At 39.4% G+C, this 24,283-nt stretch overlaps 1 protein-coding gene across 1 annotated transcript in view; it reads right to left on the reverse strand.

Moving 5' to 3' along the window:
* cfap299 (cilia and flagella associated protein 299) overlaps window positions 1-24,283 on the reverse strand; it is a 91,890-nt gene that overhangs the window by 15,078 nt on the left and 52,529 nt on the right. Inside the window, 1 exon segment of the mRNA XM_042487771.1 lies at window positions 4,943-5,085. Within this exon segment, the coding sequence (XP_042343705.1) occupies window positions 4,943-5,085 (143 nt within the window).

The following is a 24,283-nucleotide window of genomic DNA, read 5'->3' on the forward strand; positions in this document are numbered from 1 at the left end:
GGAAACTCACTACACCTGAACTCAAACCGGGTCCAGTGTGTCCTCTCATCATGTCCTCTCATCATGTCCCTGACACACACACACGGAGCAGGAGGGAGGGGGGAGACGGCAGCTGCTTACACCTTGCAGCGGTTACTGTGAGCAGCGGTTACTGTCGGACACACCGGCAGAGAATGGAAGCAGAGCAGACGTTCGGAGACACCGGCGGAGACACCGGCAGAGACACCAGCAGAGATTGAGAGCGGAGCAGTCACTGGTGATGAATGAGAGTCAGCGAACATTTGAAGACATGGAGAATGAGAGCGGAGCGGACATTCAGGGACACCGACGGAGACACCAGCGGAGACACTAGCGGAGAATGAGAGCGGAGCAGACACCATTGGAGACACAGGCAGCAAATGAGAGCCAGCAAACATTCGGAGACACCGGTGGAGAATGAGAGCGGAGGGGACACCGGAGGACAATGAGAGCAGAGCGGACATTCGGAGACACCGGTGGAGGATGAGAGTAAGCTGACATTTGGAGACACCTATGGAGACACCGACGGAGGATAAGACCGGAGCGGACACCATTGGAGACACCGGCGGAGACACTGGTGGAGAATGAGAGCGGAGCGGACATTCGGAGACACCGGCAGAAAAAGAGAGCAAGCGGACATTCAGAGACACTGAATGTCCAGCAAAGTTTTTGGTACTGACAGGCTCAGATTGTTATCTTCCCTGTCTTTTTAACCCTTTGAAACCTTTATCAACATTTTTTGTGCTGTGTTTGAACACCTTCTAAAAGCAGTTAAGCCTTTAAACACTGAGCAAAGTGGTTTGATTTCTTTTGAAAACGGGGCAAAAGGCAACTTGATCAGAAAAAGAAAATCAGAAAATCAGAAAAGTTTCAAAGGGTAAACAGAAACTGCAACTTGACTGAGAGATCCCTAACAGCAGGAAATTACATATTGTAAATTTAAATATCAATAACGGATGCATGCTTGGGAATGTGAGAATCAACATTTTGAATTAAAATATTGACTAACTGTTTTACAGAATTATTATAATTTTTAAGAACCTTTTCAGGCCATTTCCTTGTTATTTTTTTCTCTTTTTTCTTCTTTCTTTGAGTTTTTTCTTTAAATTTCATTTTCTAAATTATTATTTTAATTAATTATTAATTATTTTTTAACTAAATTTTTGATAATTTTTGGGTCATTTCTTCTCACACTGCCCATTGCCTTATGCCTATTTATCTTCTCTAAAGAAATCAAGCCAATTTGCCCAAGTTTCAAAGGGTTAAATTCACATATTTCGCTCCAAGGAGCAACTCATTGCTTTTTTTTTTCTCCTGGAGACTTTGCAGACTGTGTACGTGAACCTATCCACCCTTCGTTGCTGGAGGTGGGAGTTGGAGGCCAGAGCTGGCGCTGGTGTCGCTGCTCTGTGTTCTTTGTGGCTGTGGAGGAGGAGGAGGGACAGGATTCAGAGTCCTGCGGTGGGAGGTTTAGTGCACTGAGTGGGCAGCAGCTCCAGCATCTGCTCCCTCTTAGCGGCAACCACACTGGGTGTTATTGTTCCCGACAGAGATGAAAAAAAGAGGGGGGGGCGACACAGGAAAGGAGAGAAGGGGAGAGGTAGCAAAGCATGGAACGCGAGGTTAGAAAAGCCTGAAATAAAGACAGAGATGTGTAAATCTGATGGAGTTTTAGTGGGAGAGGAGATGGAGAGAGGGAGTGTGAAGTCCGATATCAGATGGAGGGAGGGCAGGGAGACCCGTGCAGGGGGGAAGCCTCATAAAAGCATCATTAGGGGGCAGGCTGCACCTCCAGGCATGCTCGCCCAATGACTCACACCTCCAGCTTGTTAGGGCTTCCACTCGGCAAAGAGGAGGCCGAGTTCAAGGCCACGAGCGCACACATGGTGAGAAATGGATAAATAAAACAACAAAGCTTCGCGTGTCTGACACTTTGGTTTCAAAGAAAGGGAAAACCACTTCTAAAAATAAAACGCAGACTGTCATTCTTGTCATCCTTTAACTGCTGGAGCAAAAAACAAACGTTTCAAACGTTTTGAACTAAAAGAACAATGTTTTGTTCTCAAAAGGTTTGCAATTATTAATGAACAGTGGATGCTTTTAAGGAGCCAATGCAAATAATGTTGCTGCATGACAAAACTTTGCATGTGAATCATTATTTGAAGGCACAATATGTAACTTTAGCCCATTAAAACATCTAAAAACAACTAGACCGATATTCCAACAATGTTCAAAGCTAGAAGAAATCTTAATTTTTAAGAATTTTAAATTTTGATCAAGGATACATTCCATTTCGTCTGTCAGTGGCGTCATATCCCCTTTGAGGATACAACAGGGTTGTGACTGTCTACCAGAAGCTGTCTTAAGTTGACTTTTTATCCAGATTTAAGCCACTTTTTTGCATAAAATTAAAATAAATCATATTTTATATCAATGATAATTACAAATGTAGTTTAGTTTAAAACTTTTTTCCTAATTTTAAATTAAACTAATTTTCTAAATGACTAATTCCTCGCAAATTGAGGAATATGTCATGCTAAGATGCTCATAGTCTTTCTCCTCATGTTTTTAAAAGAAATCAACAACTTGCTTCAAAGGGTTCAAAGGTTTGAATACTTGCGAAAGGTGACAACACACGCACACACACGCGCAAACGCACACACACACACACACACACACACACACACACACACACACACACACACACACACACACACAAAACTCTCCATTGGAACGTCCATATGGTTTCCAGTGCTTCTACTGAGCTACTGGACGTCTCAGTTCAGCTGTGACTTCCCTGCACTTACTGTAGTTGCTCTGGCAAGCAGTTTTACAATGCCGTGAAAAACCATAATGGTCATTTCAGGAATGCGCTGTATGATTTTGACTCCAAATATTACGGTCAAGCTGGGATTTGTTTACAGCCTCTGTGATCGTAATGTTTGTCTCTGTTGTAAAGTGTAACCTGTGGCCTTGATATATCCAAAAGGACTGATGGTCAAAACTAAGAAAATAAGATCATCATGGAAAAAAAAGAGTTACCTTTATGATCTGTTCACAGTAGCACGTTCGAGCCCATGCTCTGCCCGGTGTCAGACAGGTTACACAGGGTTCACGTCATTTGGCTGAACTCTGAAAATCACCGTGTAACACACACTCTCATTACCCCCTAACTTGCAGAATTTGTCCTCATGGGATTTTTCGCACGTATCTGAAATGTTGGTAATATGTTTCTATGCACGAGCATGTGGAATGTGGGAAAGGTTTTGGCTCCGATAATTTGCTGACAGCTCTCTACAGCTCTCCTGATAGACAACGAATTAGAGAGATGTTACTTGCCCCACTGAGGGACACAGACCAGATTTTAGCTTACACCTGCGAGGTCAGCAGTTCACCTGTGGCTTGGCCTGGAAATGTGCGACTGGCACTGATGCAAGTGGTTGTTCAGCATACAGTACACGAGGTGTCTAGCAGCCTAAGTAGCTTTTTTATGGGATAACAGTATTTTTCAAATGATTCCAATAGTAAAGGTGTCTTTCTGGGACAGCTACTGGTTCTTCTGGCTTATACTATTACCAACACTTTTAAAATTTTCAATATGCTTGTAAATAAGGATTAAATTGCTTCATCAGAAGTGATAATCACAAATGTCTTTCACGCAAACCACCTGGCCACTGTCAGTCTAAAGGCCTTTGCACACCAAGTCTGTATTTGGTGTCCAAAATTGTTGCACTTTTAAAAATACCATGAAGTTCTCATCTTAAGTTGTCACATATTGCGGCTTATTATGCTCTAGGTATCCTTCTGCGTCTGCTGTTGGTGTTCTGGGATGCTGCTACAGTAATGTCAAACACTGCACGTGGTTATGTTTAGGAAACAAAATCGTATGGTGAAGAAAAAACATCACATTCAGACAGGAAGTGACCACTGGACTCTTGCATCAAAGTCCGGGGTTTGTTGTTCCATCCACCGCCCTTCCTGCTGCCCTGTAGGTACCCTTGTGCTCCTTATATTATGTCGTTACCAAAGCATGTCAACTTGATGCTATCTGCCGTATTTCATGTGGACGTGTGCACGTTCTCAGTGATGTCCAACAGCGTTTCATGTGGACACAAAAGGTGACTTTTATGCAAAAAGCACTGTCAAAGCAGTGGTATTTTACAAGTTCAGAATGAGAACTGACTGAAACACATACAAGCACATGGCTAGTGCTGCAATGAACAATTACTGTCATTACTGATTTATCTACCAACAATTAAAATACCAATAAAAAAATGTTTGCTTTGTGACCAATGCTCAGAAAACCCAAAGATGTTGACCTAAAAATTGTATAAAATATTATCTTTTGCCAAAAAATCCCCAAATCCCACTTCAAATAGGTGAGAAGAGTTTGGATAAAATCCGAAATTCATAAATATCTAATATGAAATCACAAGTACTTCTAATGATAGTGTGTTCAAAAGCCGATGAAGTTAACACGCATTTTAAATCTATCAATTAGCTGATCTACTTATCTATTACTGCACCTAATCTTGAGGCCATTAAATCTATTATCTGTGATGACAAATTGACTGCACATTAAAAGACGATCACAGTCTCGTGGTTTAAACCCACTTTAATCCTGACGCTAATTCATGTCTGTCTTGTCCAGACAGGTTCAGCACTTTGGCAGCTCCGCTCAGCTTTACCTCAGAAGTGTATATTTATTCCACATCTCTGCTGAGGCAACAAGGGCTGCTGCTGTATACACTAACTACAGCGGCCCTTTGCACAGCTCCTTCCAAGCCTATATTGGTCTCTCACGTCAACCTGAGTCTTTAATCCCGGATAATAAGATTTCCGTACCCTTCAAATCTTGTCAAATCACACTTGAGTCAAGGCCTCCCCAACCAACGTGGACATGTTACAATGGAAGGAGACTTACCATAAATCTGAGCGTCCTGGCATGAGTCTCTTCTTTCCGCTGAAATATGGTTCAAAATCTTGGGTCTTGAGTCTGTGGGCGTAGTCTATATAGCCAGATACTTCCTGTCCAAGAGGATTATGATCCCTTATGAAAATGACCGACTGTAAAAAGAGAGAAAGAGAAGGAAAGCCTCTGCGTAAATAATCATGGCCATCAAGCCTCTCCTGAGTAAAAGCCAGGAAGGCCAATGTCACTTGTTAAAAGTGGACAGATAGAGTGGATCCATTACAAATCCTCCCACTTTGAAATTCAAAGGCTCATGTTATACGGTTCAAATCAGAAACGACTCCCAACTAATGCTGTCCCGCGATGGCCCGAGCTCGCCGGGGTGGGCCGTCTACAGAGTATCCTGCTCAGATAAGTGCGTGGGACTCAAGCTGAATCCTTCGACTTACACTAACTAGAGTTTCAGTTCCGTTCCAACACTCCTACAGGCCGGGCAAAAATGTAGCTTGGAATGACATGAAATGTGGAGTCCTGAGTTAAAACTTAATACTCTAACTTGTAAAAGTAGTTGAGGAGCTTTTGGGGTTAAAAACAAGGCAGTAAAAGTCAAGTAAAGACAAACAGTGGGACTAAAATATTAATAAAAGGTGAGATTTGGTCTTTGTAAATGCAGATTACTTGTATTTAACAGTAAATTAACACCATTCCTGAAAAGCCTACCGCAGTGGCAACTCAACTCTGGGCCCAAATAGGGTGCTGTGACTGAATTTCTGTGTGCTTGTGATATACGTAAGGCACCAGGGCGCATAAAACAGCATCAAAATAGTGCTTGTTCATCAAAAAAAGGTGCCAGTGGAGGATCCCCACACCCCGAGACAGCGGTCCTAGCTAAACCCCTAGTGTCCCAAAGCCCTAGAACATCTTAAAATTCTAGAAACATCCTGAAATCCTAGAAATGTTTTCAGATCTGAGTAATGTCCTACAATCCTAGAAACGTCCTACAATTCGAGAAACATCCCCAAAAAACTTGAAACACCCTAAAATTCTAGAAACGCCCTTAAATTTGAGAAGCAGCTGAATATCCTGAAAATGTCCTAAAATCCTCAAAAAAAATCTTTGAATCGTCTGAAATGTCCTTAAATGTTCTGAAATTTTAGAACCATCCTAAAATTTAAGAAACGTCTTGAAATCCTAAAAATGTCATACAATCCTAGAAATGTCCTCAAACCTGAGAAACGTCTTAAAATCTCTAAAAACATGTATGGATATCATACTAATCGTTCTATGAGGATACGCTGCCATAGCACGATGCTCACCAATTATATTTGATAGTTCACACTTTGAGAAAATATTTTTAACGATGCAATGACCATAAAATATAATAGTCAGACCTGAGAATGACTCTACTGGGTAGCATCTTATTTGACTGCTACAATAATGTAATTATTTTAACTTTATTGGCAAAAAAGACTCCGAAAGTAAACACAGCAGTCAAATATTAGCTGTTAAAGAAAGATTACTACTAAGGAGCTCCTGTGGCTTAGGAGTTCAGAGCTAAAAGAAAAGGAACTACTGGATGTGAGGGCAACAGCTTGGCTTCCTATAATCCAAACACTGATTTCTGCTGATTACAACTCTATGAGTAAGAAGAAAAAAGGCTCGCATTCGCCAAGACAAACAAAAGACATAAATCTAAAGACAGTCTCCTGCCTGCACATCAGAGACCGGGTCTTTGAAGTGAGCCTAAACCAGACATAACCAGGAAAAAAAGCATAACAAATAGGTTTGTCACCAGATTCAGACAAAGCAAATGAAAGGCAAGTTGTCCAAATCCCCTCAGGTGACAGCAGAACATGAAATGATCTTTTCATGTCGATTTGATGGTTTAGATAACACGCGATGACAATGGATGTGAAGAACTCCAAACAGAGGACACTCAGGTGTGAAGAGGCTGTTTTGTCTGCCGTCACAAAGATAAAAAGAAGCGTTTCTGCTTTGTCTCCACAAAAGGACTCTTTTTTTGTCTCTGACTTGTCTTGTTTACTCTGAGCATGAATGAGTCCCACTTGTGGGCCTACAGTAACACAGTAAGAGGATCCGAGCAGAATACCTCGGCCGGTGATATCACATTTGTATGACTGTCAGGACACGGGCCATCTGTGGATCCCTTTACTAAAAAGGCGTGAGATAACTAGCGCTCCAGAGCTCAGAAGAAAAGAGGGCTCCTTTCTCTCTGTCTCTCAAACGTTTAAAACAGATGCTATCAGGTTCACAGCTGGCTGGAGGCCTGGGCCAGATACCCTATCTACTGGCTTCTGTCCTCCTGCAGCCAGCCTTGGAAACACATCATCAGGTGGACCCGGCAAAGGAAAGGAGGCATTTGGGTAGTGGTGATAAAAATATCAGTTCAGCTGGAAAATAGACATTTTTTTCTCTTTAAATTATTATTATACAGTGAATTTTGATAGCACAGTGTGATGGGTATAAAATGATACCATTACCGTTTAGATTGGTTCCCTATAGGCTTGATTTTTACTGTGCAGTCCTGGAAGTATCCTAAAAATGTCCTGAAATTCTAGAAATGTTCCGAAATCCTAGAAATGTCCTAAAATCCTACAAATGTTCTTAAACCCAAGAAATGTCCTCAAATCCTAGAAATGCCCTAAAATCCTAGAAATGTCCTAAAATCCTAGAATTGTCCTAAAATCCTAGAAATGTTTTGAAATACTAGAAATGTCCAAATATCCCAGAATCATAAAAGTCCTGGAAGTATCCTCAAAATGTCCTGAAATCCTAGCAATGTTCCAAAATCCTAGAAAGGTCCTAAAATACTATAAATGTTCTTAAACCCAAGAAATGTCCTCAAATCCTAAAAACATCCTAAAATAAAAAAAAGTTCTAAAATCCCAGAAATGTACTCAAATTCTAAAAACCTCCTACAACTCGACAAATATCCTAAAATCCAAGAAATGTCCTCAAATCCTAGAAATGTCCAAAACTCCTGGAAATGTCCTAAAATCCTAGAAACATCCTGAAATCCTAGAAATGAGCAAAAATCCTAGTTTTTTTATATTGCAGTTTTTTCTGCTTACTGGTATATACTTCCATGAAAATGACTCACCAATTTTACCAATCCTTTCTCATTCTGACGTTGTGAAATACTGATGCTTTTGCAGTGTTTTTGTAAGATCCTAAAAGCCACCTTTTGCATCTGCATGATACTCCGCTGAATGGTGTCTGCTGAGAATGCGGCTGGACAGAATCATTTGGGGTGTTATTATCTGCTGCTGGACAGCAGCTGCTGCAGCAGCATGATCTGCTGCTCGACAGTGTAAGATTGAAACGCTCTGATGACTTGAAACTGCAAAGAAAAATGGACCACAAATGTGTTAACATGTTTAATGCATGACTTTCATAAAGGGATAGTTCAGTTTTTTTTAAGAGTGGTTATATGTTTTTGAGTGACTTTGGCATTTAAAAAGGGTTAGTTCAGATTCACCAAAGTCACACAACAACACAAACAAACCAACTGATTGAAACTGCTGTGGAGAAGCAGCCTCTGTGTTCAGCAAGCTAAAATTACTGTTTTTCTCAATGCAGTCTGGTGGCTTTAATGAGAGCATAGACGGGAAACCGAAGGCTTTCCTGATGGAGCAGGCTGTCTGACGGAAAGGCAAAGTAGTGAAAATACTCTAAACTAAGCATACACTTAAACTGATACTTAAACTAAAACCTTTTTTCCACAGCAACACATTACTTAGCTTCCATGTCTGACTCCAGCCTGCTTCTCCAAACTGGTGGTATCCCAAATGCCATCTACTGTAATACACGGTCGATGATAAGCACCTCATACGACTAAACTTTAAAAAAGCCAGACTATCCCTTTAACCGAAAACATGCAATAAACATGTTATTACATTTTTGGTTAACTTTTCTTTTCAGTTTCTGGAAAAAAAAGAGCTGTGGAAACAAGCAAGAGCATAAAATCAGGGAGAAAAAGCTTTTACCTTACCCTTGAAATGCATTGCATGATTAAATTTTGCTTAACTAAGTGGCCTTTGACAGGTAAGCCAAAGTTCATTTCTCTCTCAGGGAACTTGGGGGGAGGGAGTCAGACTCGCTTATTTGCTGCAAACAACCAACACGACATTCCAGCCCTGATGTCGGAGGGAGCGTGGGGACCTCCACCTTACACCATGGAAAACAAGTGGAGGCCTTACGTCACCTGCCAGCAATTACCAAGAACAGGTGCTGTGACCTCACAGGGCAGCGAGTGAGAGGCCCCGCTTTATGGCAAACATCAGTGTGGTGAGCGCCTGAGAAGCTGAGCGCTGTGCAGGTCCCAGGTACAGACTCTGGCTCTTTTGTGATACTCAATATTCAGTTTGCTCCTCTTTGAAACTCTTTTCTGTACACAGTTGAAATTTCAGCTGGCTGCAAGGAAAACACCAGTGACCTTAAGATGAAGGTTACATAAACCAGTTAAGAACAGTAGACCAGGAGTTTCCTTTAAATCCATGATCCGTGCTGTTGATAAACACAACAAAGCACGTCAAATCCTCGTGGGGACCCCGCCCTCAAAAAAATCCACTACGAACATGTTTATGAGCTCAGAAGCAAACAGTGAAACTTGAACAGTGTTGACAATCGTAATTATTGTGGCCTGTGAAAACTGCAGAGGGATACGCTGCCCCCTGACAATAAGTAAAACCCACACAGATGTGAACTACTCCGCAAACCTTTGGCTAATCTTTCAAAGCCCCTCGGCTGAAAGAGAGGGATTTACAAATTCAAGTCAAACAGGAGCTGACAGCAGGCTGACACGTACTGTGCCCCTCCTTTGTGCTTTGACAATGTCCTACAGGTGGGGACACAATGGCCGGACCACCTGACATCCTGTGGCATGAGGAGGGTACGTCTAAATGTGTGTGTGTGTGACTGTTTGTGTGGTGTGTGTGACACAGAAAGAGCGTGAAACAGCTAAAAAAAAAAAAACTAACCAGCCAAACAAGTGAAATGTGCCGTTAGCACAGTGATACTCAACTTACAGCCCAGGGCACAAATCTGGCCCCCAGCAGAGTGCCAAGTGGGAGACAAGCGTGATCTAATCTGCAATAAAAATAAAGTTATTCACAATGTTGTTGTACTTTTAGTATAAATAAGGTGACAGAGTACAAAAAACAGCATCAAAATCTGCCAGTGGAGGATTCCCTGCAACCCTCAACAGAGGTCCTAGATAAGACCCTAATGTCCTAAAATTCTAGCAAATTTCAGAAATCCTAGAAATGTTCTAAAATCCTAGAAACAGCCTTAACTTCTAGGAATTTCCCCAAATCCCAAAAATCTATGGAAATCCTAGTTCCAAAGCTATGAAATCCTACAAGTATCCAAAAATCCCAGAATCATCCTCAAACTCAGGAATGTCCTAAAATCTTAGAAATCCTCTGAAATCCAAGAAATTTCTTAAAATCCTAGAACGGTCCCTTAGTCTTAGAAATGTCCTAAAATTCTAGAAAATTTCTAATAAAATGTCCAAAAATCTGAGAAACATCTTAAAATCCTAGAAATGTCCCCAATTCCTACACATTTTCTGAAATCCTACAAATGACCTAAAATCCCTGAATCATCCTAAACACCTAGGAATATCCTAAAATCCTAGAAACATGTATGGGGCTCTTGAAATGGGCCTCGGCCTTCTGTCATTTTGCAAAGTGGCCCTCAAGCAAACCAAGTTGCGTGTCCCTGCCCTCTCAGGATCAAATGTGCGCTCAGATTCGTGCTTGTAATGTTTGATCTGATAGTTCCTAATTCAAGTTTTAGAATATCTGAAGTTCCTGCCCAGCTGCTGCACTATTTGAGTACTTTTTTGTTTGAAAAGGTCTGCGTAGAAACCCCCAACACACACAAACACACAAACCGACACCACCAACCTGTCTGCAGGCCCCCGCGGCCCCCTCCTCCAGCCCACCTCTGCCCACAGCGACCCCCCCGGGCCCTGGGAACAATCCTGCAGTGTCAGGGAGCCGTGCAGGTGTCTTGCGGTGTCAGCTGCCATACTGTTTATTATTGGTGGGCTGCGCTTTAGGAGGAATCCCGGGCCATCACTAACAACTGTGTAAATTTGTTGGGGTAAGGAAAACATGGCCTGTACTACAGGAATGTTTTTAGGTGGGAGCCCTTTTTCTGGCAGGCTTTACTCTCGTCCCCTTTCTGGATAAATCTTGAGGAGTGTTTTGTGAGTTTGTTTATTTGGATCCTCGTTAATACTGAAAGAACATCAGTGGCTACTCTTCCTACGGATCCACGTAATGTATCTACAATACTTCAATGAAAAAAATATTTTCTGTGTTTGAGTAAATCGTGTTTTATTATGTTTGCTGGTCAAAAATCCTGGTAACAAATTTCATGCCACCATTTATTATTCTCCATTTCAACCAGTTCTATATGGGGGTATTTACCATGTTAAACCTGAGCTAATTGGCTTGATTTCAGGCAATTGTTGACGGAAATATGTCACGACAAAGAGATATGCCCTTTTTTAACTAGTTGCTATAAAACTATGATATGTGTACAATCTATGCCATTAACTGAATCATAACCATAACGTTTATTTACAATAACTTTGGGGTAGAACACCAGAATATTTTGACTACTTTATCTTACCTTAAGACAGCCCTTACTGATGGGAATTTGAAATTGTTATATAGAAAACACCTGACTCCATCAAGAAAAACGGCCGTTTCACTTCACTGAATGGCGGAGCTGAAGCTCTAGAAGAAGCGACAATATTCAAATATAGTGTATACTTAAACTGATACTGATTTTTTTAGGGCAGGACATCGCTTAGCTACTGTGCAGATGTTGTGGAACTGTACTTTATTAATCAGAGGAGGGGCATAGCTGCGTGATTTTTTTTATTTAAAATAAATATATAATACTACCATTTTAAGTAAAATGTCCCTTACCTAAGCCAAAATTAAAAACATAAGTCCCTCCTCAGTGCTTACATTTTTAATACCTTACTCGCTTTGCAGCACCACTTCCCCCCTCATAAATAACAAACAGTCCCTATCCTTAACCACAGAGGGAGGCCAGAGCGTTGATGAGGAGCACACGCAGAACGCAGCATCCAGTTAAAGTCCGACTGTGGTGTTTACATGACGGAATAAATCAATATTGAATCAAAATATTTCCGTGTGTTAATAAGATTTTGAGAAATTTGATTTTAAAAGTCCAGTTTTAGTCAAACTGACACAATAATTCCACTTTTTCTAACATCATGAAAACATACTGATTGAAACATCTTCTTTGAGGGAATTTGGCTGCAGTTGATCTATAAATGTAGTGTGATTCAGAGGCGATAACTCATGATGGATACATACAGTACATCTACATGTCACATCCAACAACTTCTACCGGTCTTCATTATTAAAATATAATTTTCTATGACTTTAATCACTATTTTAGTCACATTTCAAACAAGCTTCACTGGAGCACAGCAGTCTCTATGCTCAGTGTGTGTGTGTGTGTGTGTGTGTGTGTGTGTGTGTGTGTCTGTGTGTGCGTGCGTGCGTGCGTGTGTGTGTGTGTGGTGTTTGTCAGAGTTTAGGGAGGGGATCAGGGCTGAGGATGATTACTTATTTGACTTGGAGGTGACTTCACACAGTCGGCTTGTGTAATAGGTGCGACGGTGGAAACCATATGTGCTGAGGTGTGTTGCGTCCGTGGGGATCTACCCGAATTACACATCCTGCAGGAAATGTGATCCAGAGCCAGAGCTTACTTACTGAAGAGTTTGTAGGCAGCGGACCAGGTCACCGCAGTCACTAACCTACATTAGGCAGCGCTGACTGCTCCGACTTTGTGTTTGTATGATTTTAGTGTGAATTTAACACTACGACCCCGCTGCGGAGCTCAAACTCCTGCAGATCATGACAAACAGAGAAAATGACAGCGGGACAAGGTGGCGCTGAGCGAAGTAATACACTGCATGCAGCTCTACATGAAAACAAGATTTTACCAAATTTAAATAGTACAGAAATATGTAAAAGTCATGTTCATATGTGGGAGCGGCGGTGGAGATTAATCTATATATGAAATGACAACTGACATCCAAATCAAAATCTCTAATCTGAGCAATATAGCAAAAAATGTCAGAGAAATTGCAAGAAATTAGTAAACGTTGACAAAGAATGACCTTAAAATTAGTTTAGAGAAAAAGCGGAAAATGTCCAGAAAACTATGCTTCTAATTATCATAATTAAATATTTTAAACTGTGTTACAGAAAAACAATATGAAAAAAAAAACACTTTTTTTCTTGATTTTCCACACTTCTACACTAATTTTCTTGTTTGATTTTTTTTTTTAAACTTTTCCTTCATTTGCTTACTTTCAGGTAATTTTCTTGTAATCTTTTGCTAATTTCTTGCTAATTTTTGGGCTATGTCTCTTATTATTAGAGTTAAATATTTAAAATTTTGTTGCAGAAAAATAAAGTATTAAAAAATGTGTACATTTTCTACAAGTAATTTTCTTGTTTTTTTTTTCTTTTTTTACTATTTTCATGTCATTTTTTGAGCCATGCCTTGGTAAGTTGCTCATTGCCCTCTCTCGATGTTTTTGCAAGAAAGCAAACCAAATTGCTCAGTTTACAAAGGGTTAATTCAGGGAAACAGCGGCTTAATTCAGGTAATATCAGAGCTATTTGGAGCGACATTAAGTAATGGGCTACACAGATGCCACACACAAACACACCTATTGTACACACTCACTGTGTGAAATGTGTCGGAGTGTGTCTTTCCGATAGCAGCGCAGGGTTGTGAGCTGTGCGGCGCTGTGAGTCACCATAATCTGTTTGCACACCCTTTAACATACCCTCTCATCACAACCCTCCACACGGGCCGCTGATAGACTGCAGCCACCCTCCTCAGACTGCCCTACACTCGCTCCTGGCAAACGCCGCCGCTTTTCCATCCACTAAAAAGTCTAAATCCAAGTTTAAATTTAAAACAAGCCTATATCTACGAAAATAAATAAAGACTGGGGCTTTGATTGTTTCCATCCTGGATTCAGTTCAGCTTTGCTCCACAGATTCAGCGGTCACTACGACTTCAAATATTCGAGTGTTTACAATGCAAACACAGTATTTCAAACCTTGTCATTTCTGTCACCGTCTACTGTGCCATCATGTTACTGACATGCCTCGCCATTGTGTCCCAGAAAAGAACATTTCTCAAGCTTTTGGTTCTAAGTGCCGTAACAGACCTTATTGTGTGCGCACGCAATAAGGATGGAAATAATCAAAAGACATTTCTTTTCCTTTCGTTTATAATTACAGGGTGTGTCACTCGACAGATGTCTTGGCACCGGATACAAAAATGCACAAGTTGACTGTTCAAAAGGACTTCTTGCCCTACACGGTGGTTTCATGTTATATCTGTATTCTCTTAAAGCCGTGCACAAAGGCCAGCGAGGCCACACAAAACCAGGCAAAGTAACCTTTTTCTTTATTCCATGCAATGAATTATTGCATTAGAGGATTTCTCTCAAAGTTAACCCTTATGTAACCTGGATGGATATCAGTTTTTTCTTGTGCTGCATTCAGACGCCTTTCACAAGTAGTTTAACATTTGAAAGCTGAGCAGAAAGGATGAATTTGCTTCAAAAACACGAGGAAAGGCAATGAGCAAATTGCAAAAATATGGTAAAAGGTGAATAGAAAACAACCTGAGAATTAATGTTTAAGCCTCTGAAACCTGGATCAACATCACTTTTCTTGCACTACATATAGACACTATTCACAGGTTTTTAAACCCCGAGCATATTATTCTGATTTCTTTCAAAAACATGCATGGGAAAAATGCAATGAGCAACTTGGCAAGAAATGTGCTGCACAGAATTGCAGAATCATTTTTTTTTTTTCAAAAAACTAGGAAAAAGTGGCCCAAGAAAAACACTTACAATTATCTTATTAATTTATATCTTATTTTTTTGTTTTTTTTTACCTTGCTTTGTTTTGTTTGGGGGTTTTTTTGTTGCTATTTTTCAGGTATTTCTTTGTTACTTTTTACTTTTTTTTTTCTTTTCCACATTTTTTGCTCATTGCTTTTTAAGTTGCTAATTGGCTTCTTCACATTTCTAAAAGAAATCTAGCCAATTTATCCATTTTAAAAAATATGTACTCAACATATGTTACACAATAGTTGTTTTTAATTTTTCTTAATGTCATTTCCTTGAATATACTCAAACACACAATTAAATAACTAATCTTTTAATAACTTTTTAGGTAATACTTTGTGATGGTCATTTGTTTTTAAGTTGCACATTGCTTTCTTTCGCATGTTTTTAAAAGAAATCAAAGTAATGGGTCAGGTCTCAAGGGTTAAATGATTTTTCCTTTGCAGTGCACCTCTGTTCAGTCCTTACTGAATATTTGAATTATTTATTTTTAAGTTTGTTTATAATCTGCTAAGATAAATTCACGCATTATCAAGTTTCTATTAGCTTTATGTTGTTCACTGTCACTTGAGAACTGGGTTATATCTGTGTGGTTTTACACATATAAAAAAAATAAAGGGTGTGTTCGTGCATGTACTGTAAGAGTTTTTTTTTGTTTTGTTTTTCATTGTTTGTCATTCTGTGACCACAAGAATTTCCACAGTTTAGGAAATTCTTGGAGCTGACATATGAAAAGGGCACAATGGTGAATAGTGCTCTGTGGATGTGACCTAAAGCCCAGATTAGGCAATAATGCAACATAAAGTATGTTTGGCTAAGCTGCTAAATTTGGGGTGAGGCATCGCAGATATGGATGTTAGAATACGAGGATGTTTGGTTGTTGTTTAGACGTCAGTTTAGCGAAAAGGCAGATTTGTGCATTTGTTTACACGAAGTGCTCTCCATCTGCATCCATAAACAGTCTGCACGGTGTTTGTGCAAGAGACGGAGTAAATAAATCCAGAAGCAGGTGTCCTCCTATTGGGCTCTCTAAACACCCAATGGTGGACAGCTACGCCCAGTGAGGTTAGCCATGAAGGCAGAACAACTGTGGCCAGATACCAAAGGGGAAGCGGCTCGGTCAATCAGTGAGGAAGGCAAGGCAGCTAGCTCAACCCTCGGCTGCGTTGGCCTCTGTCTTTTTGGAGAACTCGCCAGTAAAGCCATCACCACAAAATAAGTGGCTTGAACCCACACACTTCAAATTACAGGGCACTCAGAATCAGAAAATGCTATCCTGCTTTTCGCAATTGGTGTTTTAGAAATTCTATTAAAACCTCCTTCGTTTGGCCACGGTGCAGCTTTGCTGTTTTTCTCCGACTGCATCGCTTCACATCGTCTGGAGGAATTTTCACAAACAATGCATTGAAACAACAGGCCGGCATTCTGCACAGCGGCTGCATGAAAACACTGTAGTTTGACAGAAAAAGCAGCAGCATGGATCTGAGAGTTATGGTTGTCTTTGGAAGACATGCTGGACGTGCCTATTAAACTGCAGAGCTCTCTGGGAAAAGAGTAACACAGTCACACCATGCTCTTACTGTAGTAGTGCCAAAGCTACTTCCTGCTGCAGCATAAAGCAGCGAACATGAAAACACGACCTGGACTGGTTTCCTAAAAGCAACACTTTGAGTAGCTTAACAGCAACTCATCTTTGCACAGCCACTTTCAATGTTGATGTTTGTCACAAGGATCCTGAAGAAAAGTCAAATAGTCCTTCACATAATTGTTATTTTATGCTTTTCAATCAGCAGCAGCAGAGATGTTCATCTTTCTTTGCTTGGGGTCATTTCTGCAAAATGATAGAAGGCCATTGGCTGTTTCTGGTATATCGACATTTGTAGGAATTTGGCACATTTCTCCATGTTTTAGGACATTTCTTGTTGTTTGGGACACTTCTCACATTTTAGGACATTTCTAGGATTTTAGGAAATTTCTAGGATTTTACAACATTTCTAGGATTTTAGGGCATTTCTCAGACTTTCAGGCATTTCTAGAATTTAAGGACATCTCTTAGACTTTATCACATCTCTTGGGTTTAAGGATGTTTGTCTGGATTTAGCACGTTTCTAGGAGTTTCTAGCCTTTTTAAGCATTTCTAGGCACTTTTGTGCACTCTGGCACCTTTGTATACAGAAAGTACAAAAACAATTCCCAGTATGAATCACATTAAAAAAAAAAATTAAAAAAAACAACAGCTGAGGAGTGCCACACACCACACTATTGGGGGCCAAATTTGGCCCGTGGTTGGAGCTAAAGTAAGGTATTACTCAGAAATCAAATGCAGAAGACAGCAAAAGTGTGCAATAAATGCAGACCTGTGATGGTAAGGCAGCACAACACTTCTGCAAGATCCTTTATAAAAGATGCTTCTTCTTGATATGCTAGCCTTTACACATCAGCTAATGCACAATCTCTAAAATGTCACTGCTCAAATACCAGACAAAAGGACAAAGTGAACAGGAAACTAACAGGATCACTCTATGGTATGCAACCTGTTATAGATGAGTTAAAAGGTTAGAAATCCTTGGCAGGTGGTGGACATTTTCCTGCTCCCTCTGAGTGCAGCTGATAAAGGCCTTCCCCATATGGAGAATAAGCTGTCAGGCTGACAGGTGGCATCACTTACAGCGCTTGGTACAGAGCCCTGTAACAGAAAAGGGGTAAAGTTTCTGCTCCCTGGAAGAGAGAGAGAAAAGAATCCTGCCCCTACAGTAAATTAGTCGCATGCCTGAATTCAGGGAGGAATTACGGGTTGAGAATAGCAGGCGGGTCCGGCACATGTGGTCAAAACACAAATCAGTCAAACGCCATCTCAGCTACGGATTTCAGACACCAAAAGTGACCAAGCGAGGCATATCTTTTCCCTCCCATTCACTCCTACAATCATTTTCCACATTCCACTGGCTTTTTAAATTACCAGTGGGAAGGAGAATACACAGTTTAGCCTGAATTACATGTGAGAGCACTGCGACACAGTTGCATGTCCACTGTTGAGTTTGTGAAAGCTTGTTCCTGAGAAAATGAAAAATCAGGATAACCTTGTCATTAACTTTGTTGGTATGTTAATCCTTTCTGTTACAGTTTTTTTCCTGTTAAAGGAAGTTTTTCATTTTAAGGTGCAGCAGCTGTCCACATGTACGAGCTATTTGAAAATAACACTAAGATTTACTTCTGTGTCAAATATAACATTGTAAGATGAAAAAAAAAAAAACATTTTATTTTAACTACTATCATTTTTTGTCCTGCATCGATGTCACAATAATGCATATAAGCTCTGCTTTAAAAAAATATATATAGTGGAGAATAACGACATATTGCACAAAAACTCGAGGCCAGAGATTACCACCTCGGGATAAATCGGGACGTCTACAGTCCAGACGTAAGGCTCAAACCTACACAAAGAAAAACATTAGTGTAAGCTGACTTTTTATATCATCTTGGAGTGCAGCACTGTGGCTTGCTGGATGTTACAGCCCATTTGTCTGACGATGCAGTTTTTTAATGTCAATAGCAGCTAAGCCCAAAAGAATAGAGGCAGCCTTTGAGGCAAAGTTTACATCGTGGCCAAAAGTGGAATTACACAATTCGGGTCTGTCACATGAAGCAACGGGCCCAACAGTGTTTTATCCCATAGACTTATGCTGTCTTCCACGGAAAGACGAGACGGAGGGAAATTGGGAAATTTCTATGATACCGAAGCTGCGTTTTGATGTTTGCATGATGTTTCAGAGCAGCAGAAACGGCAGAAAGCACGGAAACTGTGTCAACATGTTTCATTATTTTGTTCCTAGCTATCATTTACTTTAAGTAGTTGCACATTTTTGTATTTGCATCTATTAGCTGTAGCAAACTATAAAGCATGCCAGGTGAGTATACTAACACTGATAACGTCATTTTATAACAGGAGTTGCCGACTTGACGTCATAAATGAAATGTTTGGTCAGTGGTAAGGAACTTTTTTCATTTATTCACATATTAAATATCCATTTTTGCCCACATGTAAAGTGTAAAACAGTATTAATGTTAACTGCTGTCCTTGTAGAGTGACCTAGATTAAAACATAAAAATATAAAGAAACATAAAATATATAAAATATACATAAAAATGAAATGCATAAAAATATAAAGAAACTGGAAATATCAACCTCTTGTTAAATTCTTAGCATTAAAATTAAACTCATCTTCGTTGTTGCTATCACGTTGTTCCTACTTGCCAACGTATAACCAATGTATAAACAAATTTGGAATGACTTTCAAAAATGGAGACTATGACCTTCTGACAATGTACTGAATGCACTTTTGAGATTTGATCCATTTTGTCCGATAATATCTAACGTCTGACGTAACGCCCTTTGAAAATACTATCTGTGGGACCAAATCTGCAGGGACATGGGTTTGGGAGACATGTTTTCTTTAAAAATCACCAAAAATTACAACATTTATCAAAGTCAGAAACTGTAAATACAGAAATTATGATTGGATTTTCAAATTTCCAACCGTCCTTGAATGAATCGTGTTATTATAACAGTTTGTGAAACAAAATTCCACAACTTTCAGTGTATATTTAGCTTCTCAAAACTTTTTCAGGTCTGGAAATTGCTATTTGCACATTCCAAGACTTTCCATGTTTATCATTACCGTACAAAACCCTGAGGTTATGTCGGGACAAGTGAAGCTGCGAGCATTTGAAATTTTCTATTTTCTTGACTCAAACGAGCAGTAAGTGCTTTCAGAGTACAACAGATGAACACATAACCAAACACTGAACTGCTGACACACAGAGATCTGCTTGTGCAGGTGCAAGAAACCTGTAAGTTTGTGTGATTTCTAAAGCAAGCATTCATCACGATCTGAATCCCTGAGAAATTCTTCATAAATGCCTGACGCAAAGGTCCTGAGGTTTTCTCGTCTTTGTTTTTCGGTGGGGAGCTACTCAGAATCCAAGCTACCGTGTTTTCTTGGGGGGAACAAAGTCAGGACCTTGAGGTAATTGTAGCTGTGTTGAGGATTTGATTTCTCATACTTCTGTGTGAAAAGAGGGCATGCAAACAGCGTTACCATCTGTGGTGGACGCCGAATCATCTGTGACAACTGATTCAACACTGTGGAAGAACAAGTTGTTTTTACTGTAAACTGATATGCTGCAAAATCACCACAATAAAGTCAAGACTGTCAATCATCACTTTATTGGGTTGTCTGGAAAAAGTATTTCCAACACAACACTAGCTTTTATTATTTAATTACATATAATAGAATATCAAAAAAGGAGTTAACCCTTTGAAGCCTGAGCAAATTGTTCTGATGTCTTTCAAAAACATAACGAGATACGGCCCAAAACTTAGCAAAAAAGGTAATTAAATAGTTACAAGAAAATTACCTAAAAAATAAGAAAAAAAGAAGCCAAAAAACATACACAAGAAAGACCTTGAAAAAAGTGCTGAAAATCAAAAATATCAATGTTTTTATTTTATATATTATATTTTTTTGCAACATAATATTAAATATAAATGTATAATAAATATAGTTTTCTGAACATTTTCCCTAATTCTTGGACTAATTTTTAATAATCCTCTCCAAGTTTATTTATTAAGCACAGTTCAAACCAAAAGGCAACTCTTATTGCTTTACAGATTAGCCAAGTCAAACATCTTCAAGCCAATCACAAGCCATGCCCCACATGGCTGCAGAAATAGAAATTTCAATTGAATTTTTATTTTAATTTGGTCTGCAAAGTTTAATATCACAAATCACAATTAAATTCTGAGAGCTTTACAACATACGACATCCCTCTGTGCTCAGACCCTCAACAGCCACAGTGTGTGTTTTGTATGGCTCCATCTGTACAACTGATTCAGCCCTTTGACACCTGAGTAAACCAATAATATTTCTTTAAAAAATACTGGAAGAAGTAAATGAGCAACAAAAGAGGAAATGACCCAAAACTACCACACACAAAAAATTAAAGGAAAAAACAAGAAGATTATCTGCAAATCAATTTAAAAAACTGGAAAAAGTGCTCAAAAATATGTTTTTAAAAGTGAATTTAAATGAACATATATATGTATGTGAATAACAAAAATACAATAAAGGTTTTTTTTTTTCTTTTACCCAATACATTTTTTCCCCTTGCTTTTTACAAATGAATTTCCTAATCTGCTAATTTCTTTTAATTTGTGGGTTTATTATTTTTTTTATTTCCAAGTTGTTTATAATGACTTTTTTCACCATGTATATGAAAGGAAATTGCACTAATTTGTTCAGGGCACAAAGGTTTATAAATAGATGTGAAAGGCATCTGAACGCAGCACTAGAAAATGAAGAGGTACGTGTTGCTGCTCCAGGTATAAAAGGGTTAACAAAGACATAAACTGAACATGGGATTTAAACTGCACATCACAAACATCCTGCAAGTCACTCGACAGGAAACAGAAACAAACTCATCCTGGGGGGTCCGAATACTCGTCATTGTCACCTTGGAGACAAATCATTATGAAGTGGCTCAAATCATCGCACACAGTCGCCGCAATTGCAGCTATGCAAAAATTACACAGTGCCCTTAGTTCTAAAGTGGGCACGAACAAGGCTGCCACAAACAGCTTTATTTTTGTGTGCACTCCCTTCCTGTTATTTGAGGCGGATGTTTTACCAGATTTTTGAGTGGAGGCAAATACATGTTACATTGGTCAGCTGCATCTGTGCTCAACAGATACAGCAGCGCCCCGGGCTCACAAACTTACTTCTTTAGGCACAGATGTCGGCTGCAGTGACCACATGACGATGATCCTGCAGTAGTAAACACATACCAATCTTTCACTCCGACACACACTAGAATTTAAAGAGCGACCAGCACCTTCCATAGGGTGACTGGAATCTGAGGATACGGGCCAAAAACGCACCGCCGCTGAATGGTGTGTGTTAGAACAGCTGCCTCTGTTATTTTCTGTGTACAACCCCACAAGGATGGCGGCCAGACGCTAACTGAGTTTGTGGATGCTCTTCCACCATGACACTTAATGCAACTGTACTATTTCCAGGCTTGCAGGCATGCATGTGCGGTTGTACTGTCTACCACAACAAAAAACAAAGAAGCTCTGATTACAACTCACAGACACGATTGACTTAACTTTCTGCTCAGGAAGCCCTTACTTATTTGCGATAACAAAGTAAACTGTCTCTGGTACTATATTCATGCTCTGGATATTGTGAAGAGCTCATTTAAAAGGTGAGTTCTGCAGATTCATACTAACAGACTAGGGTTGAGCAAAATGGCTTCAAAATAATATTGTGATATTTTAAGGCTATATTTCGATACACCCGATATATCTCTATATTTTTAAATGCCATCTAAACTAATGTTAACTACTAAAGTATAAAATTACAGAATAAACTGCAGTCACAATTAGGTTAGAAGTAAAGTAAAGTAACTACTGTCATATAATAAAGTTGAATACACTACTGTTATAATAACATTTAATAAAATGTGATTATCAGGAAATTTTATAAAGTACTTTTATAATGTTTTTTTAAGTATTGTTATAATTAAATAAATCAAAGCGAGACCCATGGTGTTTTTGTTTTGAAGGACATTACTCGTCTCAGCACAAAGTGTTGTTTTTGTTGGATGTTAGCATTAACAGACAGTTAAACAGATACTACGGTGCCTTTAAGTGTGAGGATTCATTCACTGTGAGCAGCATCAAACTCTCACAGCTCTCCAGTTCATATATTACAAATATTTGCATGGTGCACTGGTGCTCCACTGTTGCAAAATGTGACTAAATACTCGCAATTGGAGCTCTGCAGAAATACACATGCTTCACTTGCTCATACTATTACCATTATCACTCATTAAGTTAGACCACAGCGTCGTAAAACACTATTATTTATTCTCTGCAAGCTGAAAACAAATTAACAGCTCTCCAGTTCATATATTAATAGTATTTTTAAGTAATAACAGTGATCCATGGTCGTAATTGAAACTAAATAGTCACAGTCTGGAGCTCTGCAAAAGCCCTGCTTTGTGTGTGTCTGTGAGAGGCAGAAAGCTTCAGAAGAGAGCAAGACAACCGAAACAACACGAAAATTTATACTCAGTGTTCGCGATATAGTCGATCGGCCCAAAGCCCAACATCGCTCTTCTTGTATCTTAAATCTCCTCGAGCTTCACAAATTAAAAGCAAAGACTCAGTAATATAAAACAAACATGAGTTTCTTTGATCTGTTGTGCTGAAACCTCACAGTTGCATTGCCAGTTTGTCTGATCCTGTCAGTGCAGGAGGTAAAGTCCTTTGACGTCATTATGAAGGTGTGTAAAAAAGCTTGTGAGAGGGAAATTTATTTGAGGAAAATTCAGTCAGTAAATGTACTGAGGACATCTATTTTTTTTATGTGCTCAGGAGCCGACACAGGTGTAATCCTTCGCTTCAGCTCAGGTGTGGAGAGCAGAAGGCGGCGAGGAGAAGAAATAAAACGAGGATGTCGAGAGGGTGTTGTCCTCTGAATTACCTCTGTGAAAACACACTCACCAGAAAGCCCCTGAGACGTTATTATTTTCCTTCCTTCTTTGTCTTGGACAAAGTTTGGTTGAGTTTGTGTCAGATGAAGTGAGACTAAGGGATTTAGTGTCTTTATTTCCCACGTTTTTTACTGACTACATGTCTGTGTTGGGATCCAACCGTGGCCTCGATGTTCACTTGTAAAAGAACTGCCTCCCTTGCCACAAATACCGAAAAAAAGGTACGTGGGTTGTTTTGTAGAATACATGAAAACATACAACGCTGATCTGGTTATTCTTTAATATCTTTCAACTATGTACCTGCCTGGTTGTTTCTGGTACGGTCTGATTGCTAAAAGGACACAAAAACACATTGAGGCTACAATTTGGAATAAAACAAAAAGGTACTGCAGCTCTTTGCATCACAGTGACAGATTTTTAATTCATTTACCAAGATTTTCATTTTATGTGAGCTATATAAATCCTATGAAACCTGGCATATTGGCTTGACTTCTTTCAAAAACAGGAGAAGAAGCCAATGAGCACCTTAAGAAGAAATGACCCACAAATTAGCAAAAAGGACAAAAAAAATCACATGACAATCCAAAAACAAAAACCAACAAAATATACCTCCCCAAACCAAAACTAAAAACCACTACAAAAAAGGGAAGTACTAGTTGTAGTAGTAATAGTACTAGTCCAAATAGAACAAGTAGTAATTTCTTGCAATTTGCTGGGAATTCTTGCTCAGAAAAAAGTACCAAAAAAACAACACATAGATCCCCCAAACAGACAACAAAGAACAGTTAAGTAAAAAAAAAAAAAACAAGAAATGAAATGAAAAGACAAAAAGATTAAAT

This window comes from Plectropomus leopardus, chromosome 6 (assembly GCF_008729295.1).
Source record: "Plectropomus leopardus isolate mb chromosome 6, YSFRI_Pleo_2.0, whole genome shotgun sequence".
Classification (NCBI taxonomy): Eukaryota; Metazoa; Chordata; class Actinopteri; order Perciformes; family Serranidae; genus Plectropomus; species Plectropomus leopardus.